Source organism: Heterodontus francisci, chromosome 32, assembly GCF_036365525.1.
Source record: "Heterodontus francisci isolate sHetFra1 chromosome 32, sHetFra1.hap1, whole genome shotgun sequence".
NCBI classification, from domain to species: domain Eukaryota; kingdom Metazoa; phylum Chordata; class Chondrichthyes; order Heterodontiformes; family Heterodontidae; genus Heterodontus; species Heterodontus francisci.
In genome coordinates, this window is record NC_090402.1 from 58,365,744 (window position 1) to 58,386,501 (window position 20,758).

The window sequence follows — 20,758 nt, forward strand, 5'->3', positions numbered from 1 at the left end:
ATCCCTGAGACACCCCACTCAGTACATAATCCAGCACTGATCCCTGAGACACCCCACTCAGTCCATCATCCAGCACTGATCCCTGTGACACCCCACTCAGAACATAATCCAGCACTGATCCCTGAGACACCCCACTCAGTCCATCATCCAGCACTGATCCCTGTGACACCCCACTCAGTACATCATCCAGCACTGATCCCTGAGACACCCCACTCAGTCCATCATCCAGCACTGATCCCTGTGACACCACACTCAGTACATCATCCAGCGCTGATCCAAGAGACACCCCACTCAGTACATCATCCAGCACTGATCCCTGAGTCACCCCACTCAGTCCATCATCCAGCACCTGATCCCTGAGACACCCCACTCAGAACATCATCCCGCACTGATCCCTGAGACACCCCACTCAGTACATCATCCAGCACTGATCCCTGGGACACCCCACTCAGTCCATCATCCACAACTGATCCCAGAGACACCCCACTCAGTACATCATCCAGCACTGATCCCTGAGACACCCCACTCAGTACATAATCCAGCACTGATCCCTGAGACACCCCACTCAGTACATCATCCAGCACTGATCCCTGAGACACCCCAGTCTGTACATCATCCAGCACTGATCCCTCAGTCAACCCACTCACTACATCATCCAGCACCGATCCCTGAGACACCCCACTCAGTACATCATGCAGCACTGATCCCTGAGACACCCCACTCAGTACATCATCCAGCACTGATCCCAGAGACACCCCACTCAGTACATCTTCCAGCACTGATCCCTGAGACACCCCACTCAGTACATCATCCAGCACTGATCCCTGAGACACCCCACTCAGTACATCATCCAGCACTGATCCAAGAGACACCCCACTCAGTACATCATCCAGCACTGATCCCTGAGTCACCCCACTCAGTACATCATCCAGCACTGATCCAAGAGACACCCCACTCAGTACATCATCCAGCACTGATCCCTGAGACACCCCACTCAGTACATCATCCAGCACTGATCCCTGAGACACCCCACTCAGAACATCATCCAGCACTGATCCCTGAGACACCCCACTCAGAACATCATCCAGCACTGATCCCTGAGACACCCCAGTCTGTACATCATCCAGCACTGATCCCTCAGTCAACCCACTCACTACATCATCCAGCACCGATCCCTGAGACACCCCACTCAGTACATCATGCAGCACTGATCCCTGAGACACCCCACTCAGTACATCATCCAGCACTGATCCCTGAGACACCCCACTCAGTACATCTTCCAGCACTGATCCCTGAGACACCCCACTCAGTACATCATCCAGCACTGATCTCTGAGACACCCCACTCAGCACATCATCCAGCACTGATCCCTGAGACACCCCACTCAGTACATCATCCAGCACTGATCCAAGAGACACCCCACTCAGTACATCATCCAGCACTGATCCCTGAGACACCCCACTCAGTACATCATCCAGCACTGATCCAAGAGACACCCCACTCAGTACATCATCCAGCACTGATCCCTGAGACACCCCATTCAGTACATCATCCAGCACTGATCCCTGAGACACCCCACTCAGTACATCTTCCAGCACTGATCCCTGAGACACCCCACTCAGTACATCATCCAGCACTGATCCCTGAGACACCCCAGTCTGTACATCATCCAGCACAGATCCCTGAGACATCCCACTCAGTACATCATCCAGCACTGATCCCTGAGACACCCCACTCAGTACATTATCCAGCACTGATCCATGAGACACCCCACTCACTACATAATCCAGCACTGATCCCTGAGACACCCCACTCAGTACATCATCCAGCACTGATCCCTGAGACACCCCACCCAGTACATCATCCAGCACCGACCGATGCCTGAGACACCCCATTCTGAACATCATCCAGCACTGATCCCTGAGACACCCCACCCAGTACATTATCCAGCACTGATCCCTGAGACACCCCACTCAGCACATCATCCAGCACTGATCCCTGAGACACACCACCAAGTACATTATCCAGCACTGATCCCTGAGGACACCCCACTCAGCACATCATCCAGCACTGATCCCTGAGACACCAAACTCAGCACATCATCCAGCACCGATGCCTGAGACACCCCACTCATTACATCATCCAGCACAGATCCCTGAGACACCCCACGCAGTACATCATCCAGCACTGATCCCTGAGACACCCCACTCAGTACATCATCCAGCACCGATCCCTGAGACACCCCACTCAGTACATCATCCAGCACTGATCCCTGAGACACCCCACTCATTACATCATCCAGCACAGATCCCTGAGACACCCCACTCAGTACATCATCCAGCACTGATCCCTGAGACACCCCACTCAGGACATTATCCAACACTGAACCCTGAGACACCCCACTCAGTACTTTATCCAGCACTGATCCCTGAGACACCCCACTCTGTACATCATCCAGCACCGATCCCTGAGTCACCCCACTCAGTACATCATCCAGCACAAATCCCTGAGACACCCCACTCAGTACATAATCCAGCACTGATCCCTGAGACACCCCACTCAGTCCATCATCCAGCACTGATCCCTGTGACACCCCACTCAGAACATAATCCAGCACTGATCCCTGAGACACCCCACTCAGTCCATCATCCAGCACTGATCCCTGTGACACCCCACTCAGTATATCATCCAGCACTGATCCCTGAGTCACCCCACTCAGTCCATCATCCAGCACCTGATCCCTGAGACACCCCACTCAGAACATCATCCAGCACTGATCCCTGAGACACCCCACTCAGTACATCATCCAGCACTGATCCCTGGGACACCCCACTCAGTCCATCATCCAGCACTGATCCCAGAGACACCCCACTCAGTACATCATCCAGCACTGATCCCTGAGACACCCCACTCAGTACATAATCCAGCACTGATCCCTGAGACACCACATTCAGTACATCATCCAGCACTGATCCCTGAGACACCCCACTCATTACATCATCCAGCGCTGATCCAAGAGACACCCCACTCAGTACATCATCCAGCACTGATCCCTCAGTCAACCCACTCACTACATCATCCAGCACCGATCCCTGAGACACCCCACTCAGTACATCATGCAGCACTGATCCCTGAGACACCCCACTCAGTACATCATCCAGCACTGATCCCTGAGACACCCCACTCAGTACATCTTCCAGCACTGATCCCTGAGACACCCCACTCAGTACATCATCCAGCACTGATCCCTGAGACACCCCACTCAGCACATCATCCAGCACTGATCCCTGAGACACCCCACTCAGTACATCATCCAGCACTGATCCAAGAGACACCCCACTCAGTACATCATCCAGCACTGATCCCTGAGACACCCCAATCAGTACATCATCCAGCACTCATCCAAGAGACACCCCACTCAGTACATCATCCAGCACTGATCCCTGAGACACCCCACTCAGTACATCATCCAGCACTGATCCCTGAGACACCCCACTCAGAACATCATCCAGCACTGATCCCTGAGACACCCCACTCAGAACATCATCCAGCACTGATCCCTGAGACACCCCAGTCTGTACATCATCCAGCACTGATCCCTGAGACACCCCACTCACTACATCATCCAGCACCGTTCCCTGAGACACCCCACTCAGTACATCATTCAGCACTGATCCCTGAGACACCCCACTCAGTACATCATCCAGCACTGTTCCCTGAGTCACCCCACTCAGTACATCATCCAGCACTGATCCCTGAGACCCCCCACTAAGTACATCATCCAGCACTGATCCCTGAGACACCCCACTCAGTACATCATCCAGCACAGTTCCCTGAGACATCCCACTCAGTACATCATCCAGCACTGATCCCTGAGACACCCCACTCAGTACATTATCCAGCACTGATCCATGAGACACCCCACTCACTACATAATCCAGCACTGATCCCTGAGACACCCCACTCAGTACATCATCCAGCACCGATCCCTGAGACACCCCACTCAGTACATCATCCAGCACCGATCCCTGAGACACCCCACTCAGTACATAATCCAGCACTGATCCCTGAGACACCCCACTCAGTCCATCATCCAGCACTGATCCCTGTGACACCCCACTCAGAACATAATCCAGCACTGATCCCTGAGACACCCCACTCAGTCCATCATCCAGCACTGATCCCTGTGACACCCCACTCAGTACATCATCCAGCACTGATCCCTGAGACACCCCACTCAGTCCATCATCCAGCACTGATCCCTGTGACACCACACTCAGTACATCATCCAGCGCTGATCCAAGAGACACCCCACTCAGTACATCATCCAGCACTGATCCCTGAGTCACCCCACTCAGTCCATCATCCAGCACCTGATCCCTGAGACACCCCACTCAGAACATCATCCCGCACTGATCCCTGAGACACCCCACTCAGTACATCATCCAGCACTGATCCCTGGGACACCCCACTCAGTCCATCATCCACAACTGATCCCAGAGACACCCCACTCAGTACATCATCCAGCACTGATCCCTGAGACACCCCACTCAGTACATAATCCAGCACTGATCCCTGAGACACCCCACTCAGTACATCATCCAGCACTGATCCCTGAGACACCCCAGTCTGTACATCATCCAGCACTGATCCCTCAGTCAACCCACTCACTACATCATCCAGCACCGATCCCTGAGACACCCCACTCAGTACATCATGCAGCACTGATCCCTGAGACACCCCACTCAGTACATCATCCAGCACTGATCCCAGAGACACCCCACTCAGTACATCTTCCAGCACTGATCCCTGAGACACCCCACTCAGTACATCATCCAGCACTGATCCCTGAGACACCCCACTCAGTACATCATCCAGCACTGATCCAAGAGACACCCCACTCAGTACATCATCCAGCACTGATCCCTGAGTCACCCCACTCAGTACATCATCCAGCACTGATCCAAGAGACACCCCACTCAGTACATCATCCAGCACTGATCCCTGAGACACCCCACTCAGTACATCATCCAGCACTGATCCCTGAGACACCCCACTCAGAACTTCATCCAGCACTGATCCCTGAGACACCCCACTCAGAACATCATCCAGCACTGATCCCTGAGACACCCCAGTCTGTACATCATCCAGCACTGATCCCTCAGTCAACCCACTCACTACATCATCCAGCACCGATCCCTGAGACACCCCACTCAGTACATCATGCAGCACTGATCCCTGAGACACCCCACTCAGTACATCATCCAGCACTGATCCCTGAGACACCCCACTCAGTACATCTTCCAGCACTGATCCCTGAGACACCCCACTCAGTACATCATCCAGCACTGATCTCTGAGACACCCCACTCAGCACATCATCCAGCACTGATCCCTGAGACACCCCACTCAGTACATCATCCAGCACTGATCCAAGAGACACCCCACTCAGTACATCATCCAGCACTGATCCCTGAGACACCCCACTCAGTACATCATCCAGCACTGATCCAAGAGACACCCCACTCAGTACATCATCCAGCACTGATCCCTGAGACACCCCATTCAGTACATCATCCAGCACTGATCCCTGAGACACCCCACTCAGTACATCTTCCAGCACTGATCCCTGAGACACCCCACTCAGTACATCATCCAGCACTGATCCCTGAGACACCCCACTCAGCACATCATCCAGCACTGATCCCTGAGACACCCCACTCAGTACATCATCCAGCACTGATCCAAGAGACACCCCACTCAGTACATCATCCAGCACTGATCCCTGAGACACCCCACTCAGTACATCATCCAGCACTGATCCCTGGGACACCCCACTCAGTCCATCATCCAGCACTGATCCCAGAGACACCCCACTCAGTACATCATCCAGCACTGATCCCTGAGACACCCCACTCAGTATATAATCCAGCACTGATCCCTGAGACACCCCACTCAGTACATCATCCAGCACTGATCCCTGAGACACCACACTCAGTACATCATCCAGCGCTGATCCAAGAGACACCCCACTCAGTACATCATCCAGCAACGATCCCTGAGACACCCCACTCAGTACATCATGCAGCACTGATCCCTGAGACACCCCACTCAGTACATCATCCAGCACTGATCCCTGAGACACCCCACTCAGCACATCATCCAGCACTGATCCCAGAGACACCCCACTCAGTACATCATCCAGCACTGATCCAAGAGACACCCCACTCAGTACATCATCCAGCAATGATCCCTGAGACACCCCACTCAGTACATCATCCAGCACTGATCCAAGAGACACCCCACTCAGTACATCATCCAGCACTGATCCCTGAGACACCCCACTCAGTACATCATCCAGCACTGATCCAAGAGACACCCCACTCAGTACATCATCCAGCACTGATCCCTGAGACACCCCACTCAGTACATCATCCAGCACTGATCCCTGAGACACCCCACTCAGAACATCATCCAGCACTGATCCCTGAGACACCCCACTCAGAACATCATCCAGCACTGATCCCTGAGACACCCCAGTCTGTACATCATCCAGCACAGATCCCTGAGACATCCCACTCAGTACATCATCCAGCACTGATCCCTGAGACACCCCACTCAGTACATTATCCAGCACTGATCCATGAGACACCCCACTCACTACATAATCCAGCACTGATCCCTGAGACACCCCACTCAGTACATCATCCAGCACCGATCCCTGAGACACCCCACTCAGTACATCATCCAGCACCGATCCCTGAGACACCCCACTCAGTACATAATCCAGCACTGATCCCTGAGACACCCCACTCAGTCCATCATCCAGCACTGATCCCTGTGACACCCACTCAGAACATAATCCAGCACTGATCCCTGAGACACCCCACTCAGTCCATCATCCAGCACTGATCCCTGTGACACCCCACTCAGTATATCATCCAGCACTGATCCCTGAGTCACCCCACTCAGTCCATCATCCAGCACCTGATCCCTGAGACACCCCACTCAGAACATCATCCAGCACTGATCCCTGAGACATCCCACTCAGTACATCATCCAGCACTGATCCCTGGGACACCCCACTCAGTCCATCATCCAGCACTGATCCCTGAGACACCCCACTCAGTATATAATCCAGCACTGATCCCTGAGACACCCCACTCAGTACATCATCCAGCACTGATCCCTGAGACACCACACTCAGTACATCATCCAGCGCTGATCCAAGAGACACCCCACTCAGTACATCATCCAGCACCGATCCCTGAGACACCCCACTCAGTACATCATGCAGCACTGATCCCTGAGACACCCCACTCAGTACATCATCCAGCACTGATCCCTGAGACACCCCACTCAGCACATCATCCAGCACTGATCCCTGAGACACCCCACTCAGTACATCATCCAGCACTGATCCAAGAGACACCCCACTCAGTACATCATCCAGCACTGATCCCTGAGACACCCCACTCAGTACATCATCCAGCACTGATCCAAGAGACACCCCACTCAGTACATCATCCAGCACTGATCCCTGAGACACCCCACTCAGTACATCATCCAGCACTGATCCCTGAGACACCCCACTCAGAACATCATCCAGCACTGATCCCTGAGACACCCCACTCAGAACATCATCCAGCACTGATCCCTGAGACACCCCAGTCTGTACATCATCCAGCACAGATCCCTGAGACATCCCACTCAGTACATCATCCAGCACTGATCCCTGAGACACCCCACTCAGTACATCATCCAGCAATGATCCATGAGACACCCCACTCACTACATAATCCAGCACTGATCCCTGAGACACCCCACTCAGTACATCATCCAGCACCGATCCCTGAGACACCCCACTCAGTACATCATCCAGCACCGATCCCTGAGACACCCCACTCAGTACATAATCCAGCACTGATCCCTGAGACACCCCACTCAGTCCATCATCCAGCACTGATCCCTGTGACACCCACTCAGAACATAATCCAGCACTGATCCCTGAGACACCCCACTCAGTCCATCATCCAGCACTGATCCCTGTGACACCCCACTCAGTATATCATCCAGCACTGATCCCTGAGTCACCCCACTCAGTCCATCATCCAGCACCTGATCCCTGAGACACCCCACTCAGAACATCATCCAGCACTGATCCCTGAGACACCCCACTCAGTACATCATCCAGCACTGATCCCTGGGACACCCCACTCAGTCCATCATCCAGCACTGATCCCAGAGACACCCCACTCAGTACATCATCCAGCACTGATCCCTGAGACACCCCACTCAGTATATAATCCAGCACTGATCCCTGAGACTCCCCACTCAGTACATCATCCAGCACTGATCCCTGAGACACCACACTCAGTACATCATCCAGCGCTGATCCAAGAGACACCCCACTCAGTACATCATCCAGCACCGATCCCTGAGACACCCCACTCAGTACATCATGCAGCACTGATCCCTGAGACACCCCACTCAGTACATCATCCAGCACTGTTCCCTGAGACACCCCACTCAGTACATCTTCCAGCACTGATCCCTGAGACACCCCACTCAGTACATCATCCAGCACTGATCCCTGAGACACCCCACTCAGCACATCATCCAGCACTGATCCCTGAGACACCCCACTCAGTACATCATCCAGCACTGATCCCTGAGACACCCCACTCAGAACATCATCCAGCACTGATCCCTGAGACACCCCAGTCTGTACATCATCCAGCACTGATCCCTGAGACACCCCACTCACTACATCATCCAGCACCGATCCCTGAGACACCCCACTCAGTACATCATCCAGCACTGATCCCTGAGACACCCCACTCAGTACATCATCCAGCACTGATCCCTGAGACACCCCACTCAGTACATCATGCAGCAGTGATCCCTGAGACACCCCACTCAGTACATCATCCAGCACTGATCCCTGAGACACCCCACTCAGTACATCATCCAGCACTGATCCCTGAGACACCCCACTCAGTACATCATCCAGCACCGATCACTGAGACACCCCACTCAGCACATCATCCAGCACCGATGCCTGAGACACCCCACTCAGTACATCATCCAGCACTGATTCCTGAGACACCCCACTCAGTACATCATCCAGCACCGATCCCCGAGACACCCCACTCAGTACATCATCCAGCACTGATCCCTGAGACACCCCACTCAGTACATCATCCAGCACAGATCCCTGAGACATCCCACTCAGTACATCATCCAGCACTGATCCCTGAGACACCCCACTCAGTACATCATCCAGCACTGATCCCTGAGACACCCCACTCAGTACATAATCCAGCACTGATCCATGAGACACCCCACTCAGTACATAATCCAGCACTGATCCCTGAGACACCCCACTCAGTACATCATCCAGCACCGATCCCTGAGACACCCCACTCAGCACATCATCCAGCACCGATGCCTGAGACACCCCACTCAGTACATCATCGAGCACCGATGCCTGAGACACCCCACTCAGTACATCATCCAGCACTGATCCCTGAGATACCCCACTCTGTACATCATCCAGCACCGATCCCTGAGACACCCCACTCAGTACATCATCCAGCACTGATCCCTGAGACACCCCACTCAGTCCATCATTCAGCACTGATCCCTGAGACACCCCACTCAGTACATCATCCAGCACTGATCCCTGAGACACCCCACTCAGTCCATCATCCAGCACTGATCCCTGAGACACCCCACTCAGTACATCATCCAGCACTGATTCCTGAGACACCCCACTCAGTACATCATCCAGCACTGATCCCTGAGACACCCCAATCAGTACATCATCCAGCACTGATCACTGAGACACCCCACTCAGTACATCATCCAGCAACGATCACTGAGACACCCCACTCAGTACATCATCCAGCACTGATCCCTGAGACACCCCACTCAGTACATCATCCAGCACTGATCCCTGAGACACCCCACTCAGTACATCATCCAGCACTGATCCCTGAGACACCCCACTCAGTCCATCATCCAGCACTGATCCCTGAGACACCCCACTCAGAACATCATCCAGCACTGATCCCTGAGACACCCCACTCAATACATCATCCAGCACCGAACCCTGAGACACCCCACTCAGTACATCATCCAGCACTGATCCCTGAGACACCCCACTCAGTACATCATCCAACACTGATCCCTGAGACACCCCACTCAGTACATCATCCAGCACCGATCCCTGAGACACCCCACTCAGTACATCATCCAGCACTGATCCTTGAGACACCCCATTCAGTACATCATCCAGCACCGATCCCTGAGACACACCACTCTGTCCATCCTTCAGCACTGATCCCTGAGACACCCCACTCAGTACATCATCCAGCACTGATCCCTGAGACACCCCAATCAGTACATCATCCAGCACTGATCCCTGAGACACCCCACTCAGTACATCATCCAGCACCGATCCCTGAGATAGCCCACTCAGTACATCATCCAGCACCGATCCCTGAGACACCCCACTCAGCACATCATCCTGCACCGATGCCTGAGACACCCCACTCAGTACATCATCCAGCACTGATCACTGAGACACCCCACTCAGTACATCATCGAGCACCGATGCCTGAGACACCCCACTCAGTACATCATCCAGCACTGATCCCTGAGACACCCCACTCAGTACATCATCCAGCACTGATCCCTGAGACACCCCACTCAGTACATCATCCAGCACCGACCGATGCCTGAGAAACCCCACTCAGAACATCATCCGGCACTGATCCCTGAGACACTCCACTCAGTACATCATCCAGCACTGATCCCTGAGACACCCCACTCAGTACATCATCCAGCACTGATCCTTGAGACACCCCACTAAGTACATCATCCAGCACTGATCCCTGAGACACCCCACTCACGACATCATCCAGCACCGATCCCGGAGACACCCCACTCAGTACATCATCCAGCACTGATCCCTGAGACACCCCACTCAGCACATCATCCAGCACCGATGCCTGAGACACCCCACTCAGTACATCATCCAGCAATGATTCCTGAGACACCCCACTCAGCACATCATCCAGCACCGATGCCTGAGACACCCCACTCAGTACATCATCCATCACTGATCCCTGAGACACCCCACTCAGTACATCATCCAGCACAGATCCCTGAGACATCCCACTCAGTACATCATCCAGCACTGATCCCTGAGACACCCCACTCAGTACATCATCCAGCACTGATCCCTGAGACACCCCACTCAGTACATAATCCAGCACTGATCCATGAGACACCCCACTCAGTACATAATCCAGCACTGATCCCTGAGACACCCCACTCAGTACATCATCCAGCACCGACCGATGCCTGAGACACCCCACTCAGAACACCATCCAGCACTGATCCCTGAGACACCCCACTCAGTACATCATCCAGCACCGATCCCTGAGACACCCCACTCAGCACATCATCCAGCACCGATGCCTGAGACACCCCACTCAGTACATCATCGAGCACCGATGCCTGAGACACCCCACTCAGTACATCATCCAGCACTGATCCCTGAGACACCCCACTCAGTACATCATCCAGCACTGATCCCTGAGACACCCCACTCAGTCCATCATTCAGCACTGATCCCTGAGACACCCCACTCAGTACATCATCCAGCACTGATCCCTGAGACACCCCACTCAGTCCATCATCCAGCACTGATCCCTGAGACACCCCACTCAGTACATCATCCAGCACTGATTCCTGAGACACCCCACTCAGTACATCATCCAGCACTGATCCCTGAGACACCCCAATCAGTACATCATCCAGCACTGATCACTGAGACACCCCACTCAGTACACCATCCAGCAACGATCACTGAGACACCCCACTCAGTACATCATCCAGCACTGATCCCTGAGACACCCCACTCAGTACATCATCCAGCACTGATCCCTGAGACACCCCACTCAGTACATCATCCAGCACTGATCCCTGAGACACCCCACTCAGAACATCATCCAGCACTGATCCCTGAGACACCCCACTCAGAACATCATCCAGCACTGATCCCTGAGACACCCCACTCAATACATCATCCAGCACCGAACCCTGAGGCACCCCACTCAGTACATCATCCAGCACTGATCCCTGAGACACCCCAATCAGTACATCATCCAGCACTGATCCCAGAGACACCCCACTCAGTACATCATCCAACACTGATCCCTGAGACACCCCACTCAGTACATCATCCAGCACTGATCCCAGAGACACCCCACTCAGTACATCATCCAACACTGATCCCTGAGACACCCCACTCAGTACATCATCCAGCACTGATCCCAGAGACACCCCACTCAGTACATCATCCAGCACTGGTCCCTGAGACACCCCAATCAGTACATCATCCAGCACCGATCCCTGAGACACCCCACTCAGTACATCATCCAGCACTGATCCCTGAGACACCCCATTCAGTACATCATCCAGCACCGATCCCTGAGACACACCACTCTGTCCATCATTCAGCACTGATCCCTGAGACACCCCACTCAGTACATCATCCAGCACTGATCCCTGAGACACCCCACTCAGTACATCATCCAGCACCGATCACTGAGACACCCCACTCAGTACATCATCCAGCACTGATCCCTGAGACACCCCACTCAGTACATCATCCAGCACTGATCCCTGAGACACCCCACTCAGTACATCATCCAGCACCGATCACTGAGACACCCCACTCAGTACATCATCCAGCACCGATCCCTGAGACACCCCACTCAGCACATCATCCTGCACCGATGCCTGAGACACCCCACTCAGTACATCATCCAGCACTGATCACTGAGACACCCCACTCAGTACATCATCGAGCACCGATGCCTGAGACACCCCACTCAGTACATCATCCAGCACTGATCCCTGAGACACCCCACTCAGTACATCATCCAGCACTGATCCCTGAGACACCCCACTCAGTACATCATCCAGCACCGACCGATGCCTGAGAAACCCCACTCAGAACATCATCCGGCACTGATCCCTGAGACACTCCACTCAGTACATCATCCAGCACTGATCCCTGAGACACTCCACTCAGTACAACTTCCTGTGCTGATCCCTGGGACACCCCACTCAGTACTACTCCCAGTCCAATCCCTGGGACATTCCTCTCAGTACAACTCCAAGTGCTGATCCCTGGGACACTCCACTCAGTACAACTCCAAGTGCTGATCCCTGGGACACTCCACTCAGTACAACTCCAAGTGCTGATCCCTGGGACACTCCACTCAGTACAACTCCAAGTGCTGATCCCTGGGACACTCCACTCAGTACATCCCCCAGCACCATTCTGCGTAGCAGCATCTGTCATCTTGGTATACCCAAGAAGTGAATGAAGGTTTGACTCACCTTGACAATTGAGTCTGGGATGGGGTCCCATGGAACACATGCACCTGTTGGAATGGAAACTGAGTTAAGAGCATGTCTACAATCTCAATCAAACATCAGCACTTCATAACGGTCACTAAAATCCAGAGGCAATGGGAAGGTCTGGGATGATTAAAGGCCTGAATTACATTTCTCATCCAAACTGCAGAGTAACAATTGCACCCCAATGATTCCACATCACATAAGAAGCAGATGAACTGATTTCAAGTGGTTTCTCTTCTCACTGTCTCTCATCTCTTTTACTTCTCTCTCTCTGACTCTCCATCCTTTTCTCTCTCTTATTCTCTCTGTTTTAAATTGAAATTGATTATAAATGTTCTGCGGAATAGCAACACAATGAGTTGGGTATGTAGAGCAGCTGAGGTCACCCAATGTCTGGTGCTGCATTCATTCTTGGGTTGTGAGTGTTACTGGCAAAACCAGCTTTAATTGCCCATCTGTAACTGCCCTTGAGAAGGTGGTAGTGAGCCACTGCCCTGAACTACTGCAGTCCATGTGGGGTAACTACACCCACAGTGCTGTTAGGAAAGCAGTTCCAGGATTTTGATCCAGCGACAGTGAAGGAACAGTGATATAGTTCCAAGTCAGGATGATGAGTATCCTGGAGGGGAACTTGCAGGTGGTGGTGTTCCCATACATCTGCTGCCCTTGTTCGTCTGGGTGGTAGAGGTCCAGGTTTGGAAGGTGCTGTTGAAGGAGCCTTAGCAAGTTCCTGCAGTGCATCTTGTAGATAATACACACTGCAGCCAGAGTACTGTGGTGTTGGAGGGAGTGAATGTTCAAGTAGCTGGAATCCAAAGAGGAGCTCGGGGTGTTTACATATAGAATAACATATAGCCGGGAATGAATTATAGGTCGGAGTGTAATCAAGGGGTTTGGCTGGTTTATATAGACACTCAAGAGATACAGGGTGGAATCTAATCAAAGGACTTGGGTGGTTTATATATAGAATAACGGATACCTGGGAACGTAAGAACATAAGAAACAGGAGCAGGATTAGGCCATTCAGCCCCTCAAGCCTGCCCTGCCATTCAATAATATTATGGTTGATCTGTCCCAGGCCTCAACTCCTCTTCCGGGCCTGCTCCGCATACCTGTTTACTCCCTGAGATTTCAAAAATCTATCTACCTCCTCCTTAAAAACATTTAGTGACCTAGCCTCCACAACTCTCTGAGGCAGAGAGAGATTCCAGAGATTCACCACCCTCAGAGAAGAAATTCCTTTGCATCTTAGTTTTAAATGTGTGCCCCCTTATTCTGTAACTATGTTCCCTAGTTCGAGATTCCCCCACCACTGGAAACATCTTCTCAACATCTACCCTGACGAGCCTCCTTTAAATCTTATATGTTTCAATAAGATCACCTCTCATTCTTCTAAACTCCAATGAATAAAGGCCGAACCTGTTTAGCCGTTCTTGATCAGACAATCCCCTTTATCCCAGGAATCAGCCTAATGAACCTTTTCTGAACTGCCTCCAATACTAGTATATCCTTCATTAAATACGGGGACCAAAACTATACGCAGTACTCCAGGTGTGGCCTCACCAACACCCTGTACAGTTGTAACAAAACTTCCCTATTTTTAAACTCTAATCCCCTAGCAAAAAGGCCAAAATTCCATTTCCCTTCCTAATTAGTTGCTGTACCTGCATGCTAACTTTTTGTGTTTCATGTACAAGAACACCCAGATCCCTTTGTACTGCAGTATTTTGTAGTCTTTCTCCATCTAAATAATAATCTGCTTTTTTATTCTTCCTACCAAAGTGAATTAGCTCACACTTTCCCACATTGAACTCCATCTGCCAAGTTTTTGCCCGCTCACTTAACTTATCTCTCCCTCTGCAGATTCTTTGTGTCCTCATCACAACATGCCTTCCCACCTATTTTTGTATCATCAGCAAATTTGGATACACTACACTCTGTCCCATCCTCTAAGTCATTTCTTTAGACAGTAAATAGCTGATGCCCTAGGACCGATCCTTGTAGAACCCCACTAGTTACGGCTTTCCAACCTGAAAAAGACCCATTGATCCCGATTCGCTGCCTTCTGTATGTTAGCCAATCCTCAATCCATGCCAACACATTATCCCCAATACCCTGAGCTCTTATTTTGTGCAATAACCTTTTATGTTGCACCTTATCGAACACTTTCTTAAAATGCAAATACACACTACATCTACCGGTTCCCCTCTATCCACTCTCCTTGTTATATCCTCAAAGAACTCTAACAAGTTTGTCAAACATGATTTCCTTTTCATAAAACCATGTTGACTCTGTTTGATTGCATTATGTTTTTCGAAATGTCCTGCTATTTCTTCTTTAATAATCGACTCTAGCATTTTCCCAATGACAGATGTTAATCTAACTGGTCTATAGTTTCCTGCTTTCTGTCTCCCTCCTTTCTTGAATAGGGGTGTCACATTAATGGTTTTCCAATTCGCTGGTACCCTACGGAATCCAGTGAGTTTTGGTATATTATGACCAATGCCTCCACTATCTCTGCAGCCATTTCTTTTAAAATCCTTGGATGCAGGCCATCAGGTCCTGGCAACTTGTCTGCCTTTAGTCCCTTCAATTTGTCCAGCAACCTTTCCCTTGTGATAGGAATTGTTACAAGTTCCTCTCTCCCATTTACACCTTGCTCATCTATTATTGTCGGGATGTTAATAGTGTGCTCCACCGTGAAGACCGATGCAAAATATTGGTTTAAATTATCTGCCATTTCCCTGTTCCATGTTATTAATTCCCCAGTTTCATCCTCTATGTGTCCCACACTTACTTTAGCTACTCTCTTCCTTTTTATATACCCATAGACACTCATGGGCGGTACAGTGGCGCAGTGGTTAGCTCCGCAACCTCACAGCTCCAGCGACCTGGGTTCAGTTCTGGGTACTGCCTGTGCGGAGTTTACAAGTTCTCCCTGTGTCTTTGTGGGTTTCTGCCGGGTACTCCGGTTTCCTCCCACAGCCAAAGACTTGCAGGTTGATAGGTAAATTGACCATTGTAAATTGCTCCTAGTGTAGGAGAGTGGTCGGAGAATGGTGGGCATGTGGTAGAGAATATGGGGTTAATGTAGGATTAGTATAAATGGGTGGTTCTTGGTCAGCACAGACTCGGTGGGCTGAAGGGCCTGTTTCAGTGCTGTGTCTCTAAATAAGTATAAATAAATAAAAAACTCATTGTTTGTTTTTATATTTCTTGCCAATTTACTCTCATAATCAATTTTCTCCCTCTTAATTAGTTTTTTAGTCATCCGCTTCTGGTTTCTAAAAAAAGTCCCAATCCTCTGGCCTACCACTAGCTTTTGCTGATTTGTACGCCTTTGTTTTTGATTTGATACTCTCTTTAACTTCCTTTGTTATCCATGGGTGGTTCATCATTCTCATTGAATCCTTCCTTCTGACTGGAATAAATGTTTGCTGAGTGTTATGAAATATCTGCTTAAAAGTCTGCCACTGCTCATCTACTGACTTCCCCTGTAGTCTATTTTCCCAGCCCGCTTTAGACAATTCTTTCTTCATCCCTCTGTAATTGCCCTTGTTTAAGTTGAAGACACTGGTTTGAGACCCGAGTTACTCACCCTCAAACTGAATTTGAAATTCTACCATGTTGTGATCGCTTCCCCCTAGAGGATCCTTAACTACGAGATCTCTTATTAATCCCACCTCATTACACATTACCAGATCTGAAACAGCCTGTTCCCGAGTCGGTTCTGCAATGTATTGTTCTCAGAAACAATCCCTGATGCAATCTTCCATGCTACCCTTGCCAATTTGATTTGTCCAGTCTATATGCAGATTAAAATCACCCATGATAATTGCAGTGCCCTTCTTACACGCCTCCATTATTTCCTGATTAATATCTTGTCCTACAGAGAGGCAACTCTTCGGGGGCTTATAGATCACTCCCACCCGTGATTTCTTACCCTTGCTTTTCCTTATTTCCATCCAAACTGATTCCACATCACGATCTATTACACCTATATCAGTACTCACAACTGCACTGATCCCTTCCTTTAATAACAAAGCTACCCCACATCCTTTTTCTTTCTGCCTTTTCTTCCAGAACATTGCATATCCTTGAACATTGAGATTCCAGTCCTGGTCACTCTGCAACCAAGTCTCTGTGATAGCTATCAAATCATATTCATTTATTTCTATTTGTGCCATCAGCTCATCTATTTTGTTACAAATGCTACGTGCATTCAGATAAAGAGCCTTTAGCTTTGACTTTTTACCATTTTTACCTACTCTGGTTCTAATTTCTGCTGCACTCTTATGCTTGTATTCTCTGTCCCTTCCTGTCACACTCTGATTAATGAATGCCCCTTCACTACCCTGCACCTCTGCTCTCTTGTTACTTATTGACTTTTTAAACTTCCTTTCAATTGAACCCTCCCCCCCACTATTTAGTGTAAAGTCCTATCTACAACCCTAGTTATACGATTCACCATGGTTCAAGTGAAGCCCGTCCCAACGGAACAGCTCTCTCTTTCCCCAGTACTGGTGCCAGTGTCCCACAAATTGGAACCCATTTCTCCCACACCAATCTTTGAACCACGCATTTACCTCTCTAGTCTTATTTATCCTATGCCAATTTGCACGTGGTTCAGGTAGTAATCCAGAGATTATTACCTTTGTGGTTTTGCTTTTTAATTTCACCCCGAGCTGCTCATAGGCACTCAGCAGAACCTCTTTCTTAGATCTATCTATGTCATTGGTACCTACATGGATCCTTTCCCTCCCACTTCAAATTCCTCTCCAGCCCAGAAAAGATGTCCTTAACCTTGGCACCAGGTAGGCAACACAGCCTTTGGGACTCTCTGTCTTTGCTGCAAGAGAACAGTATCTATTCCCCTAACTATGCTATCCCCTATTACTACTACATTTCTCTTTTCTCCCCCCACTTGAATGCCGCTCTGAACCACGGTGCTGTGGTCAGTTCACTCATCCTCCCTGCAGCCTGTGCCCTCGTCCACACCGGGAGCAAGAACCTCGTACCTATTGGATAAGGGCACGGGATGATTTTTATATAGAATAATAGATAGCTAGGAGTGAGTTACAGGCTGCAATCTAATTGGGAGTTTATGGTGTTGATAAAAACAATAATGGATATGTGGGGGTGAACTATAGGCTGGAATCTAATCAAGGAATCTATTTATTTATTTAGAGATACAGCACTGAAACAGGCCCTTCGGCCCACCAAGTCTGTGCTGACCATAAACCACCCATTTATACTAATCCTACACTAATCCCATATTCCTACCACATCCCCACCTGTCCCTATATTTCCCTACCACCTACCTATACTAGGGGCAATTTATAATGGCCAATTTACCTACCAACCTGCAAATCTTTTGGTGGTGGGAGGAAACCGGAGCACCCGGAGAAAACCCACGCAGACACAGGGAGAACTTGCAAACTCCACACAGGCAGTACCCGGGTCGCTGGAGCTGTGAGGCTGCGGTGCTAAGCACTGCGCCACTGTGCAGTGTGGGGTGTTTGAGAATCAAATTGCAGATACTTGAGAGTGAATTACAGGCTGCAATCTAATCGAGGGGTTCTGGTGGTTTAAATATACAATAACATATACACAGGGGTTCGGGTGGTTTATATACAGAATAACAGGTACCCGGGAGAGTGTTACAGGCTGGAATTTAATCAATCATATTCGGGGTATAAAATGTCCTGTCTGTAGAGAAATGTTAACTCTTGGTCCTCAGGCTGCAGATTTTCAACGGAATCCCAATGTATGAGAGCCTTCTGTCTTCTTGTGAACTCACATTTACCATAATCTTTAACTTGTCCAAACTTGACATTGCAACCCTTCACCTTTCAGCACTCCCCAAACTCTTAGTCTGTGTCTTTCTCTGATTGAGGACGTTTACACTGCAGGAGAGGAGACCAGGTCACCAGCAGCAGCTCAGTGATGCCAAGCTTGGCTTTTAATAGTTGTTTGATTGTCAGAGGAATCCAGGTTGATCATTGCTATCACATTACAGACTGTGACCCCTCGCCATGTCTAACATTTACCCTCTCTACAAGCTCTGGGTGTTTAAATAGAATTCCAAATCCCATGACCCAGCAGGTGAAAGTCCCCCCATTCTTCGGCCCTCAGGAGCTCATGATGTGCTTACCTTGTTCAGGCAGAAACAAGATCATGTCCTCGGGAATCCCTTGTTTCAGTGCAAATGCTTTGAACTGTTCATGAATTTCCTTCCTCAGCTTCCGTGTCCTTCCTGTGAGATGAGCATTCAGTTAAATGTACAGAAATCAACCTCAGAGAGTGATGTGTGAAAGAGCTGATATAGAATCTCTTACCATACAGGGCCACTGACTTTGTTTCATTCATGCCTTTCCCTTTGGTGAAGAATATAAAAGCATATTCATGGTAGTTGGTTTCAACGACTTGAAAATCACCTGACATATCTAAGGCTGCAAAACAAACACACTGGTTGTTTAATCACTTTCATCGTTTGGTTTGACCACCTCCATCCTTGCAAAAGACTATCCTATTTCCAATCTCCCTTTCCTTGAACATGCTGTCATCTCCCATCTATTCCCATCTATCCGGGAACTCCAAGCTTGAATCCCTCCAATCAGGTTTCTGCTCCTGTCACAGTACCAGAATAGCTCTTACCAGTCACAAAGGACATCCTATGTGACTGTGACAAAGGCAAACTTTCCCTCCTCATCCTTCTCGACCTGTCTGCAGCCTTTGACATAGTTGACCACACCAAACTCCTCCAACACCTCTCCCCCGTCGTCCAGCTGCGTGGGACAGCTCTCACCTGGTTCCATTCTTATCAATTTAATCATAGCCACAGACTAACTTGCAATGTCTTCTATTCCCACTCCTGCACTGTTACCTCTGGTGTCCCCCAAGGATCTATCCTTGGACCCTCCTATTTCTCATCTACATGCTGCCCCTCGGTGATATCTTCTGTAAAGACAACATCAGATTCCACGTGTACAATGATGACACCCAGCTCTACCTCACCACTGCCTCTCTCAACCCCGTCACTTCCTCCAAATTAACAGACTGTTTATCTGACATCCAGTACTGGACAAGCAGAAACTTCTCCAGTTAAATATTGGGAAGACCAAAGCCATTGTCTTCCGTTCCCACCACAAATTCTGTTCTCTAGCTACTACCTCCATCCCTCTCCCTGGCAACTAAACTAGTCTGTTCACAACCCTGGTGCTATATTTAAACTGGAGATTAGTTTCCCACTTCAATCCATGCCTTCACTAAGACCACCTACTTTCATCTCTGTAACATCACCCGACTTTGCTCCTGTC

General features: G+C 50.1%; 1 protein-coding gene across 1 annotated transcript in view; it reads right to left on the minus strand.

The window, feature by feature from the left end:
* Positions 1-20,758, minus strand: part of LOC137347841 (protein AMBP-like) — a 522,339-nt gene that overhangs the window by 282,410 nt on the left and 219,171 nt on the right. Inside the window, exons 4-6 of the mRNA XM_068012887.1 lie at positions 19,778-19,891; positions 19,594-19,695; positions 13,419-13,462 (exon numbers count right to left, since the gene is read on the minus strand). Coding sequence (XP_067868988.1) covers positions 13,419-13,462; positions 19,594-19,695; positions 19,778-19,891 — 260 coding nt within the window. The remainder of the gene's footprint in view (positions 1-13,418; positions 13,463-19,593; positions 19,696-19,777; positions 19,892-20,758) is intronic.